At 40.7% G+C, this 17,453-nt stretch overlaps 1 protein-coding gene across 2 annotated transcripts in view; it reads right to left on the reverse strand.

The window, feature by feature from the left end:
• Window positions 1-17,453, reverse strand: part of LOC140928597 (uncharacterized) — a 63,929-nt gene that overhangs the window by 28,644 nt on the left and 17,832 nt on the right. Inside the window, exons 17-18 of one of the 2 annotated variants that reach the window (XM_073378369.1) lie at window positions 16,929-17,030; window positions 12,599-15,311 (exon numbers count right to left, since the gene is read on the reverse strand). In XM_073378369.1, coding sequence (XP_073234470.1) covers window positions 15,144-15,311; window positions 16,929-17,030 — 270 coding nt within the window. In that variant the 3' untranslated portion in view covers window positions 12,599-15,143. Of the gene's footprint in view, window positions 1-12,598; window positions 15,312-16,928; window positions 17,031-17,453 lie in introns of those variants that run through there. The other variant, XM_073378370.1, reaches the window with a different exon arrangement.

Raw genomic sequence — 17,453 nt, forward strand, 5'->3', positions numbered from 1 at the left:
AAATTATTTGTTGGCCTAGTGTACAGGAGGTCGGCTTGAGCTGACCACGGCCACAGTCTGGAATTCAGTGAAGCAACCTTGCTTGACTGCTTGACCGCACCGTTCGACTTCAAATAGTCCCGAACAACATCAAGGCGCCATTCGTGTTTGACTGGGTGCCAGGGATGAACTCTGGGTCTCTGTCAACGCAAATGAATTTTTTTTTGTTTTTGTAGGTGTAGTGACCAGTCATTCCTAGCGGGCATCATCAGTTGAGCCACGTGAGTCGACATAGCAGACGGCACAAGGCGCATTGTGGTCTTGGAGACTTTTGTTAAACTGGTAATACGACGGTTCGCACTCAGTGCCATATACCAATCCACCGTACAGAACGCCATCTTTGTACTGATCATACTTTGGGTTCTTCGGAAGACAAAGGTAGTTCGCTGCGCCTCCATTGTGAGTGTAATACTCTTCAGCCGTGATTCCTAAGTGGAAAGTTGTAATTAGACAAAAAGCTAGTCGAGACCATAACAGCTAACTCTTCTACAAAAATTCTTCACGTGGGAATTTGAAATTTTAAGAGCGGAAGAGAAATGTACAACATAGAGTGATGCACCTGAGAGTTGTTGTTTTGCTAATATAAACCTATTGCTTTTTTGCCGTTCTCGTTGACGTCACCGTCGTCGTTGCTTAAGCTCCCTATTAATTAAAAAAGCAACAATAGTACTTTTCACGAATAGTAGCAAAGGTGAGTAAAGAAGTAATTTACTGATTTATTGTTGGTTGTATTCGAGCCACTGCGTTGACTACTGACTCTAAAGTGAAGGAAAGCATTAACTGACTCTTTATCAGAATCTGTTATAAATTCTGACTGTGCCAAATTATTAAATACAAGTCCAAGAGAGGATAAAGGGGACAGAGAAGGCATCCCCCATACACACCCTATTCCATAGGAAATTCGTCTCGAGTTACTTTTAAGACCACAGATCCCAAAGGGGATTTGACAATAGCCAATCACATAGCGCGCGAATGTGTTCCAAGTGGATGACTCACGCTCAGAGCCACGCGTCCTTCACTAATTGACGTTGAAAAAATGGCGGGAGACGCGGAGAGCGACATTGCTACTCGTTTTGTCGACGAAAACGACTAAAGAGAGATTTCTACTAAAGCAGTGTCAGCGAATTACCTATAGGTATGGGGGATGCCTTCTCTGTCCCCTTTATCGTCTCTTGACAAGTCCTAATTACCCAACGGTAGCTCAACATTGTTGAAAAACTTGCTGACGGCTAGTTTTGGCAGTTCAGGTTTGGTTTGTTTGTGATATTTTCAACTTCTTGTAAGGGTAAAAGTAATGGTAACCTAAGTATGCTCGAATAAGTAATTTAGTCAATTAGATTAGAACAAGAGATTAAAGCAATAGATACGGTATGTAACAATTTGTAGATCAAGTAATCGTGAATGCTTACCACCGTACACCAACGAAGCATCTCCAGAGCAGTTGGATTTTCCCCCGCGAACATATTTCACGCCAAACAGACCTTTCCCCTTCTCTCCTTTTGGTCCACGGGACCCTAAGGGCCAACACTTCTAGTGTCACCAACTGGTCCTAAGGAACACGAAATATAACACTTGAGGGGATTTTTTTTTCATACCACACCGCTGCTAGCAGGAACCAAAGCGAATGACCTAACTTCGTCTGACTAGAATTAAACCCCAAACGAGATTGAAATGTGTGCAAAGTTAAATTTTGAGGATGCTGAAAACTGCGGAAAAGGCCGCCAGACAACTTTCTTTTCCCCAACTCCCCTGGCTTCTCAAGATATTTCATTGTCCAAATTTAAAGTTTGATGGTGTCTAAGCCTGAAGGAATTTCCAGTCCACAGGTTAGCTGTATACAACAATGGATCTTATCTTTTGGTCCCGCGACTCTTCGAGGTCCCTGAGGACCCTAAAATGGGAGAGTCAAATTCGAAACTTTCATTTCGCAGTCTTGCAGCGACGGCTAATTAGAAATAATCGAAAATGTACAAAAAGCGTGATGCATGTGCAAAGTTGTTGTTTATATAAACCTCTCGCCTTTTTTCCTTTCTCGATGCAAATCAGTAGGTCCAGTAGGGTGAGAAGGGGTCGCCAGGAAAACGAGATCGTAGAGATGGATTACTAGGACCTCCCGGTCCACCTGCGGTACCAGGCCCAGCCGGTTAGTTTACTTTGCAATTGACTTTAAAAGCGAGTCTAGCGGCTCATCTTTCATGTGCAAATCAATTTTCATTCACACGCAAACTAAACTCATTTTCGTGTGAATGGAAATTTATTTGCATATGAAAGGATAAGCACCTAGACTCGCTTTCAAAAAGAGGGCTGAGGTAATTTGGAAATGGCCTAATAAAGGATATAGTGATATAATTAAAAGCAACGCTTGGCCAGCTACGAAAATAGGGCCATTTATACGAAAACTCAGCTTCTTTTACTTAACTCAAGAACGGATATTACATGTGTTAGGTTAGGACACTGTCAACTCTTATACTCAGAACTGAAAAAAGAGAAATTGAAAACGAGCTGCAAGAACACATTACTCCCCGGAAAATCCAGTTTCAGTGCCTTCAATAACACCCAACTCATGCAGTGACCCTCTGTTTTTGTGTAAGACGTATTGTGTTGGATAAGTCTGTGCGTGTCGACAATGAGTGACGAGCCAGGGATGTTAATGGAAAGAAACCAGCTGTGAAATCACTCTTGAGTGTTGATGAACTGTTTTTCATACTTGACATAGCTCTTCAAGGTGTTAGATAAAATAGGATAAGACCTGGACTGGACTCTGGATTATGGATTTTGGACTCTGGACTCTACTTTTTATGTGTTCTGTATAGAAAAATGTGAGGGGACGGGGGTGGGTGAGTGGGGTGAGGTTAGGGGTGTGGGGTATTTCCATTGATTTCAACCGCTTTAATTCTTTTCTTACAGTAGGCCTCGACACTCCGTCTCTTTTTTGTTATTTCTTTACAAACATGTTACTTCAAAGTCATCCAGGCCGAGTTGCTCGAAGCATGGTTAGCGCTAACCATTGGTTAAGTTGGATTAAAACCTATATATAGGATAGGTATACGAAAAACGTCTGAATAAAAAAGCCTTACCTTTCATGTAAGGTGTGTTGCTTGCTATCTGTGTAGTTATTTTGCCCATCTATCGCGATTTTAGCGATTTAGAGTAGAAACACAGGAAGCACATAAGTCGCCCAAATCGCGATAGATCGGCAAAATAACCACACAGATAGCAAGCAACACACTTTGGATGTAAGGAAAGGCTTTTTTATTGAGATGTTTTTCGTATATCTATCAACTAGAACCGAAGCTTTCTCTTTCTTTTTTTTTTTTTGAATTCTTAAGCCACGTACTTTTATGTAACCTCCAACATAGCCCTGTCTAGTAGTTTGTCCAAAAAAACAAAAAACAAGAACAAAAACAAGAAGAAGCTCGCGCCTAGCCGCCTAGCCGCCTAGCCGCCCCAATACTATTTCCTGTGTCCAAATTGAGACAAACGAAAACAAACAAATAGTGTCTGATATTGCCCATTCTGCCACTGCTGCTGCTTCTGGGGAGACAACAGTGCTAGAGGTACACGGTATCATTTTCTTTTCCATACGTGTATAGGCATACCTCATGAAATGCTCATTTTTCGTGATACGTTAATAAATATGAAGACTGAAAACGGACGGAAAAAAATTCGTGCACAACCTTTAGGTGCTAAAAAAAATTCTTGCACAGCCGAAAGGGAGTGAAAAAAAACTCTTCACTAGACAAAATTGCCCAACGCTCCCCCCTCCCCCTCAAAAATAAAATGTCCATCCCTTACTGTAAGAAAAGAAAGAAAGTGGTTGAAATCAATGGAAATACCCCACCCACCCATTCGCGTCCCATCACATTTTTCTATACAGAACATATAATTAGTTGAGTCCAGAGTCCAAAGTCCAGAATCCAGAGTCCAGTCCAGCGTCCAGTCCTCCCCTTTAGCCTATGCCGCACGCTACATTCAAACTACAGACAACACTATTGCCGACACGCTATCACGCTTGCACAATCACCTGAGTGCCGACAACTTCCTGTCTCTGCTTCATTCTGGATCAATCACGAACAATTGTATGAATCTGTCATCAACTTATCTTTCTCTGCTACCAACACAGGTCCAAAACGCGCTCATGAACGGGCCCTAGATGAAGAATGTACACGGTATCGAGGCGAGGCCTTTGCCGATACTACGAGGACAACGTACAAGTCGCAGTTTCGTACATATTTACGATTCTGTTTGTACTTTGGATACGACATCGTTCCGTGCTCAACACTGACACTGCTGAGATATGTGGCCTTTCTGTCCCGCACCCTGTCGCCAGGCAGCATTTCGAACTATTTTAACATTGTAAGGCTTATTCATCAGCAGATGGATATCCTAAGTTCTAGAAAACGAGTTAGTTAAATTCCAGTATTCATCATGCACCTATCAAGTTAAACTGCAGGGGGTGGGGGGGGGGGGGGGGAAGGCCGGTCATGATGTTATCATTGTTCAAAAGAGCACAAATTCCCCACTAATGGTTTTAAAAGTCAAATGTCCTGACCCACGGGCCGCAATGATCAAAAGCCCCTGCCACGGGCAGACTTCTTACGTCAAATACCCCTCTTATGCCCGGCCCTACCCCCCTGCGATTTAACATTGATAGGTGCATTGCTTATTCGTGGCATTAGGAGATCAAGCGACAACGCCGCCACTCGACCAAAACTTCCTATAACGCCAACTGTCCTCAATGAAATCCGTAAGCAGTTGACACTCACAGACTCGTTCGATGCGACTTTCTGGGCGGCTTGCCTGGTTGCCTTTTATAGCTTTTTTAGGAAAGCCAATCTCCTCCTGCTTTCACGAGATAAATTCGATGAACATTCACATTTCCGTAGAAGTCACCTACACCTCTTTAGCTGGGGTGTGGTTATGATTGTCCGATGGAACAAAACTATTCAATTTAAGCAGCGAACATTGTTGATCCCGGTGCCGAGGGTAAACGAATTCCCCCTCTGTCCTCTTACCGCCCTGGCCAATGCTTATGATCTAACGAGACGCAGGACCCTACGATCCTGCCTTTATGTACCGCCAAGGGACAAAACTAGTGATGCTTACCTACCACAAATTTCTGCAAAAATTACAAGTGACTTTACGCGCTGCGGGTTTAAACAAAGAGCGATATGCCGGTCATTCGTTTAGACGAGGGGTTGCAACTTTTGCCATGCGATGTGGTGATTTGTTTTGAAAGCTCAAACAAAAGACAAGAATACCTGAGAAAACGAGAGCTACTATCAAGGCCCTAAAGGCGACAACAGATCTCTCATTAGACGCAATCGCTGAACGATGTGGGTTTCCACAGCAAGTATACACCGTATAGTAACCACGAGAGACAAAGCGCCTGAAAACAGGAGACATTTGAGCGGCAGAAGGAGAAAGCTTAATCCCGAACACGAGGCTTCGATTGTTCGAAGCATTTCAAAATTGAGAGAGCGAGAGGGTTCATTCTCTTCGCGGCGCCTTATGGAGCAGACGGGAATTCGTCATGTCAGCTATCGAACTGTTCGGTGTTTTTTAAATAGAAATGGATATTTCTTCTTGCAGACTGGAAAAAAATGCATTTATGAGTCAAACGGACAAATAAAAGAGAGTGGAGTTTGCCAGAAAGATGCAAGCTAATTACCCTCCGAATTTATGGACAGACACTATCGCCTTTTACCTGGACGGAGTCTCAATTGGACGAAACCCCATGGATCAAGCACGTGCTCCCAAAGGGAGATTCTGGAGAAAAAAAGTCTGAAGGCCTCACGCAGGGGTGCTTGGCTAAGGAAAGTAAAGTTGGAACGGGACGAAAAGTTGGCGAGATGATGGTGGCAATAAGTCATGGTAAAGCAGTAGTGATTTGCGAGACATATGAAAAAATGGATGTACAAATAAATAAACCGGCATTTTGATGCCATGTTCAAACGATCTGGTAAGAGATCGACTCGACTCTGGCGACAAGATGGGGATCCGTCTCAAAATAGCAAAACAGCCCGTGAGGCGATGGGTCATTGTAATTCCGAACTTTTAAAAATACTGCCGCGCAGTCCTGACTTAAATCCTGTAGAGAAAACTTTTAACATCGTGTCTAAGAAGTTAGAGAAAGATGCCCTTGAGGGAGGTATTACACGTGAATCATGTGAAGAGTTTTGTGATAGGGTGCAGGGAACAGAATGGTCGTATTGCCGAGATAATACGAAAAAAAGGCGAAAGACTAAAGTATTAAACTATTCTCTATGTCGTCCACTCGCACCATATATGTTCAAATGATACTTGTACGTTTTATTTAAAGTTTACAATGTATTTCATATGGTTTATGGTTGTATTGCAACGATTTCAAATGATTTTGGGCGTTTTCGGCAATCACTGAAATAAAGACTTATCTATGCCAATGTTTTACTGTCCGGCATTGCTACAAAACCATGAAAAATCGTAAAAAAGCGTCTGGAACAGCTTGTAAAGCGTCCCATTTTACATTTTCCAAGATGTAAATCGTGTTAAATTATTTTGTGAAGAGAAAACGAGTCCACAGGAAGAAAATACCGATAAACAAATATCGGAGTAAAACTGATAAGTGGTTCTAGAAGTTCGGGGACACATTAGCGCAGCGGTAACAAGGCGAAATACTCGCCTGATGTTCGCAGGCTCGGAACCCTGAGCAGCATCGCGCACATGGTGGTACTGTGATCTCTCTGGTCACTGAGTGGAATTTGTCTTCGAAACTGGAAAGAATACCATGACACTGCCATTATTTCTGTGTCTCTTTCTTATGGAATTCAATCTATTTTATCGCCATATAGCGTTTGGTAACGTCAGCATGGGCCTCAGACAATCTTGGACAAAAAATAAATTGAGAAACAAAACCCCCCTCCCCCCATGTCAATGATGAGCTCGCGCTCAAACCAAAACGCTTTTTTTTTCATCATTGAAATGGCGTAGGGGGGAGGGGGGGGGGGGACTCAAATTGTTCATTTGTTTTGACCGAGATGGCGTGTATCAGTTGGCTTTGTAATTATTGCAAGTAACATCACTGTCTTTGCGTATAGTATTTATACTTTTGTATATTCTTTTCCCGCCCACCCTTCCGGGTCAGAGAGGTATTCAGCGATTTGTGTGTTACTTTAGGTTTGATAGTTTCACAAATGAACTTCTCTCTCAGCCAACAAAGGAATCTCTGTTTTTATCTGTTATTGTTCTGCGCTACTCCAGGGGAATTATGTTAAATTCACCTCAGAATAAATTTTAATTATCAAGACGTTTTGTGCGCAGACTACCCTGATGTTAGTTTCCTTTAATTTATTGACTACTGACTCTTTACAAGAGTGTAAGAATGACTTGGGAAGATAATTCAGGAAGATTCCTCTCCCACCAAACCCTTTGGTGGTGAAAACATCTTGGTAATACGTTTTTCCTTTTAATAGAGGTGCCCTCTTTAAAAACTACAACAGCAAAAACATTTTATTAAAGACAGCTAACAGTTACAGAAATATATAACTACTGTACCCACAAATATCTTTTGTCAATCAAGGCGGGTAGGTACAGCACTACAGTCTATTTACGACAGAGTACAACTTCTATTCTGTTTATAACATCCACACACTCACAAACTAGATACGAGAGGAAGAGAACAGAGTCACTAGCCAAGACAAATAGATGGGAACCTAAGAGTTTTAGTATATACCACCCAAGTGAATAGTGCTTTCCGCACGTTCTGGTCGGTCAACTCGGAGGTGATTAGCAAAGTACCATTCACCTCCGATCAGCTAAAGAGAAGCAAAACAGCGTCCTTTTAGGAAATTATTTGAATAAACGCAAGCTATTCAGCTTGTGTGGACGTGCTAAAACAAATATTATTCACCGAAGTGGAGGTGTTGATGGATATTTACCTCACCGATTTGCGGCTCGGTAAATAATCACCAATATTCACCTCCACTTCAGTGAATAATTATTGTTAACTAGTTTCAAATAGCAATGCTAGTTCTGCAATTTTCCCTCTTAAGTTTTAGGAGGCACCACAACAAGGTTAATTGCTAAACATCATTAGTATATACTGTACCACACAACTGAAAAGTGCTTTCCACGCGTGCTGATTGGTTAACTCGGAGGTGATTAGCAAAGTACTATTCACCTCCAAGCAGCCTAAGAGAAGCAAAACGGCCTCCTGCTTTGGTTTTTGTAATTAAAGTATTGGTTCAAGAATAACCCACTGATAACTTGGTTTTCTGTGTTTTAATGCACCACAAGAATCACAGGGTGGAAATACGAGTCTTTCCTATTAGCTGTACAATTCTTTTCTTAAAAACAAAGAAGAGAAATCAGTGAAGGTAGCCATGTAAGGTTAACTACTGCTGGTACGCTGTAGAACAAAAATGCTTCCGAAAATCAGCTAAAGACAAGGTTATTACTGAGAATTGCCATTCCACAGTTTTCAAGTCTACTACTGAAAGTCGAAAATCCAAATCCACTATTTGACATCCAAGGGCAGGTTGACTTTTCTACAGTGCAAGTGTCTTGCTTGTGTGATGGAAGTCACAGAACGAATGACGTATAATTTTGGTACAATGATCTTCAGCATATTTACTTTCCGGCTTGTCTTCTTAGCATGACATAAATGTTTTCCTTGATCCATTCGTTATTGTGTGGTTCATAAAATGGCTGTTTAGGGCATTGTCTGTTGAAGAATTAAAGAAAAAGAAACAGGACAAAGCAAGCAAAAGATACATGTACTGAGTCATCAAAATTCATTATCGTAGAACTTAGAAATGCATTAATAACATGTAGAATACAGTTCATACATCCAAAGGTGAGTTTAATGTGAGTTGTGACACCTTACCACATATTACGCATGAGCACTGAAGGCAAGGAGAGTGATTTCATGACGTTTTTATGAAAGAAACACCCAAAGAAAATTTTCTTTCTTCTTTACAATCATGGCAAACGTTCAGTTTTTTCTAGGGTCTTTTCCCACCAACTGTGCCATTTTTTGGATGCCAGGAATTCAACAAAGGTACACTACACTAAAGATTATTGCCTGAAAAGTAACAAAATAATTGGATTCAGATGTATCACAACCCCACTGTCCGTCCGTCCGTCCGTCCGTCAGTCAGTTAGTCAGTCAGTCAGTAAAAAAAAACTACAGTGGACCTATAAATTCCCAACAGTTACTTGAATTTTATGGGTGGTTTGGATTATGAATGGTATACTAAACAAGACAAGTCTGCCAAGTTGTCAATGTAGTCAAATAACTGGCTTATGTCATATGTGATGTAAGGTGTGCTTAGGTTGCTCTTCTTTAGCTACTCCTCAAATATGTTGCACACACCTACGACAAGAGACAAATGTGACAAGTCGTCAGTCAATAAAAATTAGTGTCCACCAGCAGTTTTAAATAAGTTTTTCTTTGAAAAATGAAATAATGTGCTATCTGAGTAATACGTTTTTAAAGTTTTTCTCTGTTAATTCACACAAATTCCTGGATTCTTTACATGTCATGGGCTGTCTTACAATGACCAACTGTGATAATGCTTGAGGAATAAAAGCCAACACAAAAATTCATTGAAATCACAGGAAATTCTCTGAAATACAGTTCAGGAAGAATTCAGAATTCTCTTATGTGACTTAAAGCAAATTTCTTGGTTTTTTGAATTGGACTGAACTGGAATGAAATTCATCCAATTCACAAGAGAAACTAAGTTGTCAATTCTAATGCACTGACTTGCACTAATCTCAGAGCCCTGTGAGGCCCACCTTATAGTCAGTGTTACCTTCCATACATTCATCTTTTGTTTCGTAGTCAGAATACGTCCGGGATTCTGGTTTTGTATTTGGCTGGATGAGCAGGATGGTGTGACTCTGAAAACAGAGAGAAACCACACGCTGGTGAACAACAAAGTATAACAACCAAAATACAGTATGTGTCAAACATTTACAGTTGACTATCAAAATCACTTCTCTTATGAGCCAGTCTCTATCAAAAATTCATCACCGTGGAATGTGCAGTTCCAGAAAACAAATGTACCCACACCTCTCCCACAGCGCTTTGTAAGAAAAAGATCGCAGTTTGAAATTTTTGGCAATGATCAAGTGTTCTGAAAGATGGTTTTCCAGGTATACTATGTGCTTTTTATCGCTTGCTTTTTCTTGCCCAATTCTGATTGGAAAAAGGCACTATTTATCAAAGTGTTGTGGTAATTATTTTCAGCGCTCACCAGTGCGAAGAAATGATTTCGACAGTTCTGATGAGGAGGACAACGAAATTGTTGAAAATGTCACACCTTTTGAAGTAGATTAGTAAGAGCAGCACATTATAAGCTTAAGTTAAACAATGGGTCACTTCAAGATCTCTAGTTTGGAGAACATTCAGTTGCAAGCTTTCCGCACAGCCCCATGCATTAATTTTACATGCATTTTGTGACTCAAACTCTTCTCGTTTTTTGTGATGATAGGGTGGACCTTTCATTCACTGGCATTGGTGCATCTCAGCTTGTATGTGAAAGTTAAGTCAAATTTGACTGTATAAATATCGATATTTCAGTCCCCTACACATCCGTCCTCAGTGTCGTCACGAAACGCTGTTCTCCACGTTAAGAATCAACTAAACCGAGCGAGATGTTCTAAGCACATTCATCATTTCTCTATTTCAGGGAACAAGCTCGCGTGAAATCCAAGCGATGGATCTTTGGTAACGACGATCGGAAACAACTTCTGCCGAATTCTTTTGAAGCCCAACAAATCCCTTACTCAGCCGCATGCAAAGTGGCTTGTAAAGGCTTCTGTTGGTCATGCTCGGGTATTCTAATTGGTTCTCGTCACGTGCTCAGCAGCGCCCACTGCGTGGACGGTGAAACCGCTGGCGCGTTGCGTGTTGGTTTCTTAGAGCGTAACGGCCGACTTCATTGGTACAATGTAATGAACGCTTATATTCCATTAAGATGGACAGCCTCAAAAGCTCTGTCGAGCGATTATGCTGTACTGAAGTTGAGAAGGCCACCAACAAGGCGAACTTATGTTAAAATTGCATCACTGGCTTTGCCGAAAGGCTCAGTGATTTCTTTTACAGGTAAATACATAAGTATGAACTAATTATAAACTATAATTTTTGATTGGCCGGAAAGCAATTTCCTTCCGTATCATCGCGTTCGTCAGAGCATATCCTAATCTGTTGGTCCTGTGGTACAAAGGTAGAATTTTTCGAGCCATCACCGGCGACTTCAAATTAGCCCCCCCCCCCCCCTGTTAGTTTTATCAGGGGCATCTCGCCTGGAAACTGGACTCCTTTCGACTCGATTTCGTTTCCATAAGTGATGAACACGGATCCGTTATCAATGATTGCCTCTAGATAGTATCAGTAAGGTGTCCATGAGGCGGGGGGTGACCGTAAAAAACGTTTTTACTGCCTTATAGAGCCCTATCGTTGTTAAACGGTTGATTATTTCCTAAAAAAGTTAGCTGTAAGCAGTATGTACCTATCAACAGAATTTGTTGAATGGGCCAAGCCTGTTTATCATTTTATGGTTAAGTATTTATTTGACTTATTTTTTCTTCTCAAGGATTTCCTGGGGATAAAGTTCGTAATAGTCTCTGGACCACAAAATGCTCCGTGTTTCTGGTACAAGGTGGTGTCATATATAACAAGTGTGACGCCACTCGTGGAAGTTCGGGATCGGGAGTGTTCGTAACAGACAGTAGTGGTACGAAAGTCATCGGCGTGCCGTCGGGAGAAACAGTCGTCCGAATGTTGCTGTTCATTTTACGAGGTCTAAAGTAAACCAGATTAGTGGGTGGACACGTAAATAAAGTTGTCAAAACTAGCGATTAAATATGAAAATCTGTTAAAAATAAAACGAGTGATTATACAATTCTGTGTGTTGCACAAGACAGTTGTTTTTCGTAGACAATTACTATTAAATAAACACTGATCGTTCCCAGATTATTTTGTCCTTATTCACAAGTACCTCATTTCATTATTGTAGCTACGAGGCCTGCCTAGACTTGTCTTTATATGGAAATTGTGAAAACAGCCTCTCTCCCCACCCCTCCCCCGCCGAAAAAAAATAAAAAAAGAGATTCCCCTAGATAGAGGTTGTAGTTAATAGGGACTGGTACATCGAAACATCGTAAGTTATGACGTCATATGTGGCACGGGGGGTAAGAGGGTGGTCTGTTCCAGGCTTTGCTTTCAGTCGGGAAAATTGAAAAGTAAGAAGGCGCGAGAGAAAAACCGACAGCAGAGGAGGTACTAGAACAAGTTAATTGAGGCGTGGCTCTTTTCTACATCATAATCATATGTAGCAGGTCCTTTTTAGATATCGCTCTCCTAAAGGGGGGGCGGGGGGGTAGGTACGTCCCTAGTCTTACTATAAAATACGGTCGTTTCACGTTTTGAGGAGTAGGCCAAGTCCCTGTCGCTATTTTAAACCATCTTTACGTCGTTGTCGCCATTTCGTTTGTCTTATGTCGCTTGTCGAAATTTTACCCCAACATGGTCTGAGAAAGTGATATGCAACTCATAAATGGCTATCATCAGAAATGTGGCAAAATACAACTGTTTATTGACTTTTCAGTTAGCAATGCTAATGTAGCATTTGTTTTCGTTTTATCAAGGAAATAGGTAATCTCTGAAAAACCATTCACCCGCGGCATTTTTAAAGCCATAAAAATAGGACTTGCTAAAAAAATCTTTATAAGCCTCAGAAAAACGAGGCAAGTTTATTTCTTTTAAAGGCCATTTGCACGATGACATCATTTGACTACAACTATGAAAATACTTCAGCATTGTTTTCTTGTGCATATTATAGTATTGTTTCTTAACCCGTTCACTCCCAGAACTGTGTTGAGTCAAAATTTGGCAAAAAAGTTCAAATTTCATTATTATTTAAATCCGAAAAATCAAAAAGTACTATTAAACAGTACTTCCAAAACCTTTCATATGCATGGTCATACCATAGGATTTCATCCGCAGACTCAAAAAGTTGGAATCACTGTTACAGGACGTAATCATTCAATGTAAGCATCAAAGAGTTAAACCTCTTTGAGATTACAACATTTGCTAGTTGAGTTGAAGTCAAATAACTGATCGTAGAAATGGACTATAGACATCTTTAGCTTGTATGTTTTTTTCCGATCCAGGTCATGTGATAATACTCAAGAAAACTGTTTCCTTCAAATTTCGTCTCATTAACGTGCATCTGTACGCATAATTCATGGCAAGACAAAGGCTCAAATTTCCCCGAGACCTTCATTGGGAAAACAAAACATACAAGTTAAAGAAGTCTATTAAGCGTTCAAACCGATTTCATAGAAATCATCGCCAAGTTTCACATACTCATCAAACTATGATGGTCACTTGAAAATGTGCCTTTGATAAAGAAAATATATTTTTTTCTTTTTCTGATACCTTCTGATTTTAGAGACTAATAAGCAAAAAAATAATATTAATAAAAATAAAAATAATAATAATAATAACAATATCTTTCGCTTAGCGAAAACATTGTAACTGTAAATATTTCAATGAAATTCTATATCTCATCCGTTTAAAAGAGAGCCATCAAACAGTGCGGCATGACAAGCTTTTCTTACTTTTAAGGTAGTAAAAACAAATAGCATAATTAACAATTATTGAATGAACCTAAGTATGATGAAAGGAATTATACAGAGCAAGAATCCACCGACGCCGACAGCCTCTGAATTCTGCATAATTCTTCACATCCGTCATGCGAAAGCTGAATTCAATAATTGCTTTATTATTCATTCAAAATATTTCTAAGTTCGTGACAACCTTACCTCCTCGTAGAATTTCCGAAAAACATTTGCTTGTTTCTCGCCACTGTTTCAGGATATTAACAGATGCTTTTTCTTGCAGATACTCTTTAAAAAAGTGCATGACATGCCGCATCAAGGAATAAATTTTTTGGCGTATTCTCGCATTTCTTCTGCTTATTTTCAGTCACTAAGGAATTCGGCTTCTTCGTCTTAAGTTAACTCTTTTTTTGAGTTCACTCTTGCATAAACAGGCTAGGCTGCAGCGTCGCTGCCTGGAAATGAGATGGCTATTTTATGTAGGGCCAACTTGCCTACATTTTCCAAGTATAGTAAGCGACGGCTGGTTATAAAAAAATAGCCAGAGGATTGGAGCAAATCAGAACGGCGAAATATTTTGAATGAATCAGCAATACTACCATTAATACTTAAAGTACATTTATCAACACGGCTGAATTCCCCATTTGGGGACCAAGGACAATGATGATGACATTCATCAAATTTAGGACCGTGATTTAGTATCCGGAAGATTCCGTAGTATCTCAAGGTATTCCGAAGATTTCTCAAATCCTTGAAATGAACCCTCAGTGTGCATTGGAAGACGATCCGAAGTGGCTACATTTCTGATGCGAGACCAAACAATTCTGAATTTATGCTCTGTATGGGTCTGTCTAAGATCACGGCGTGGGCTAAACAATTTCTAGAATATCAGGAAGATTCCGTAGTAATTCAAGGTATACCGAAAATTTCTCAAATGTACCCTTGTGCGTAGAAGACTATCCGAAGAGGCCACTTTTCTGATGTGGGACCAAACCATTATGAATTTATTGTCTCTCTGTATGGAGTCTGTCTAAGATCACGGCCTGGGCTCAAAGATACTTAACATGTTCCAATTTCAGAGAGAACAGAGAAGTTTTCAGTCGCGACGAATACAGTTTGGAACTTTCTTTGATTTTCCATGGCTCGGTTTATGACTATAAATATCTCGCGCAATTGTTTTAAACAAAGTCTCAACACCAAGCTTCGAACCCATACCAATCACGCCTTGCTCGCAGTCTTTTTTTCCCGCGCTGGGCAAGCTTCGTGCTGGTGATGAACTTTCCTCGAGTTCTGATTGGTTCCTTAAAATGTGAGCATCTGTCGTGATTGGCCACAAAAAGCCAAGAGAAAATCACTTGCTCTGGTTTTACGATACCAGGAGACTTTGTTGACGATACTCTGTACAAAAAATAACGTCAACATTCCTAACAGAACTGCCTAGGTTTCAAAGCAAGCCATTGCCATCAATGCTCTCTGCTAACTCTGCTCAGCGCCAATTAAACCTGGGTACTTTTTCCTTGAGGTATCTGACCGCATGTTATCCACCAATCCCACCGAGCAAAAACGGACGATATCAGAGGACATCCGAGACAAACTGTTTCTTCAAAATCTCTTGTCTCGTTACCGTTGTCGTAGTATATTTTGAACTTGGCCACCAACGTATCCTAAGTGGGAAAACAAAGTGTCAGAAAACTTCTTCAATAAGTTTGTTACGCAAAACAACAACTTTGCACGTGTATCACGCTTTTTTTGGTACATTTCTTCGCCGTCACTACACGACTACGACGTGACACTACCTAACTTGACTTTTTATGGAGGATGTTAAAAAGGGACGACGAATTTTCTTTCTCTTTCTAAACTTTAGTGCGGTGCCCAAGAAATCAACTCCCGGGAAATTCGCCTACATTTGACAATTTCAGCAAATTGGAATAAACGCGACAAAGTTTGAAAAAACACGAATCTATTTTCAAATTGACGTTTTCACTACCCTCCTCGTGGGCGATGCTAAAAACAAGGTAGAGGGGTGGAGCTTTAAAATAATCCTCGGTGGTTGTTTATCATTTACAAAAAGTTTTTGTAAAATAAAAAGAATAGAAAATAAATGGAACACGAATTTTCGGGTCGTTTCGGTGGAAAATTTCCGGGAGCAACGGAAAGTCTGATTTCGTGTTCCATTTCTTCAAAGCCATCTTTGATACCAGTTTCAGCCTTTCGCGGCCGTTTTCGGTAATGTAACTAATTAGTGCACATAGTAAACGCGATTCCGAGACGAAATTTACCAGCCTTGAATTTTGCTTACCATTTGCCCAAACCGTGAACCTACCCGACCGGTTTTCCCATGTAAATAGTAAACAACCGGTGTCTCCATCTCAAAACGAAACGAGTAAAGCTTAAACCAGCTAGAATGGGTTGAATAAGAGCTTCCTAATGGATTTCAAATCATAACGTTGCATATAAATAGGGAACGTATCATATCAACGATCTCCGACTTAAACAGAAAAGACTTGACTGCGGAATAGCGTCTTGAAAAGTAATCTGCGTTGACACTCGGACAGTACCCCGCGAGCAGAGGCTACATTTTCGCGGTATGAGATGGCGTGCGAAAAGTAGCCTCGCTACTTTTGCACGCCATCTCATACCGCGAAAGTGTAGCCTCTACTCGCAGGGTACTTGGACAGAGAGTAGTGAACCATACATACAGTATATAGCTGATTCAATGAAGGTTGCTTACTAGGAATTGGGCAATTGCGTATTAGGAAGCTATTGTTTGGTGATTACTCAATCAAATCAGTGCATTGTTCCATATGCCCAATGCCCAATTACCAATGACCAATTGCCAAAGCAACCTTTTGTGATTTAGCTGTATGTCAAACATGGTGAGCAGCATACAAAATAACTCGAAATAACTCTCTGCTATTGCGGTGTCCCAAACAGTTACTTCATTTTTTATCATCTTCAACCTATCACATTAATTCGTTCCGCCTTATGTTTTGGTTTGTTTCGTTTTGTTTTTCTATCTAAATGTTTTGTTTCCCTCCAGGAAAAACTAAGGAAGGAATTGAACTAAAATAAAATAAAACTGATTGGTATTATTGTTGGTTAAAATAGCCTACGTGGCTGGCGACCGTGTTTTATAGACCGCGCGAGGGGAATGCTTGAAAGGGAGAGGAGGCGCCTACAGCAAAAGGCTTAGTTTTCCGTTTTCTACGTTATATGAGTGAGCGCAGAATGCTACAACTACGCAGGCTATGGTTAAAGAAGGAGAACAACAAAAACACTACCTCTAACTTTTGTAGTCTGTTGAGCTGCACAACTTGCGTTATCGTCCCCATATAGGGATCAAGGACTTCACCAGTCACATGTCGAAGGTGAGTCATAACCGGCTACAAAGAGAGTTAAATATATAATGTCAAGAAACAGAATATGTGAAATCAATTGCTGCTAGCAACAACTGCTGCTGGGCGTTAGCGAAATGACACAGTTTTCCTTAGTTCGGGGGAAATTATAGACTTTCTAAAAGTCCTTTACTTTTTCCTGGTTGTTAACGCCAGTTTATGCCAGTTTCACACCTGTTTGGCGCGAAATTAACCGGTGAAAAATTCCACCGGTGACGTCATGACGATTGACCAATAGGAGAGTGAGTGATATTAGACGCCACTCCCGACATAGCATATGTCAATCATTTTTTCTCGAGTGAATTTATAATATGATTCAAGTCCATTCACATTTCAGGCGAAACAAGTCGACGTCGCTCGCTCGATCGCTGCGCGACTTCATTGAAGCTCACTTCGCTCGATTTTGGAAAC

This window comes from Porites lutea, chromosome 2 (genome assembly GCF_958299795.1).
Source record: "Porites lutea chromosome 2, jaPorLute2.1, whole genome shotgun sequence".
NCBI classification, from domain to species: Eukaryota; Metazoa; Cnidaria; class Anthozoa; order Scleractinia; family Poritidae; genus Porites; species Porites lutea.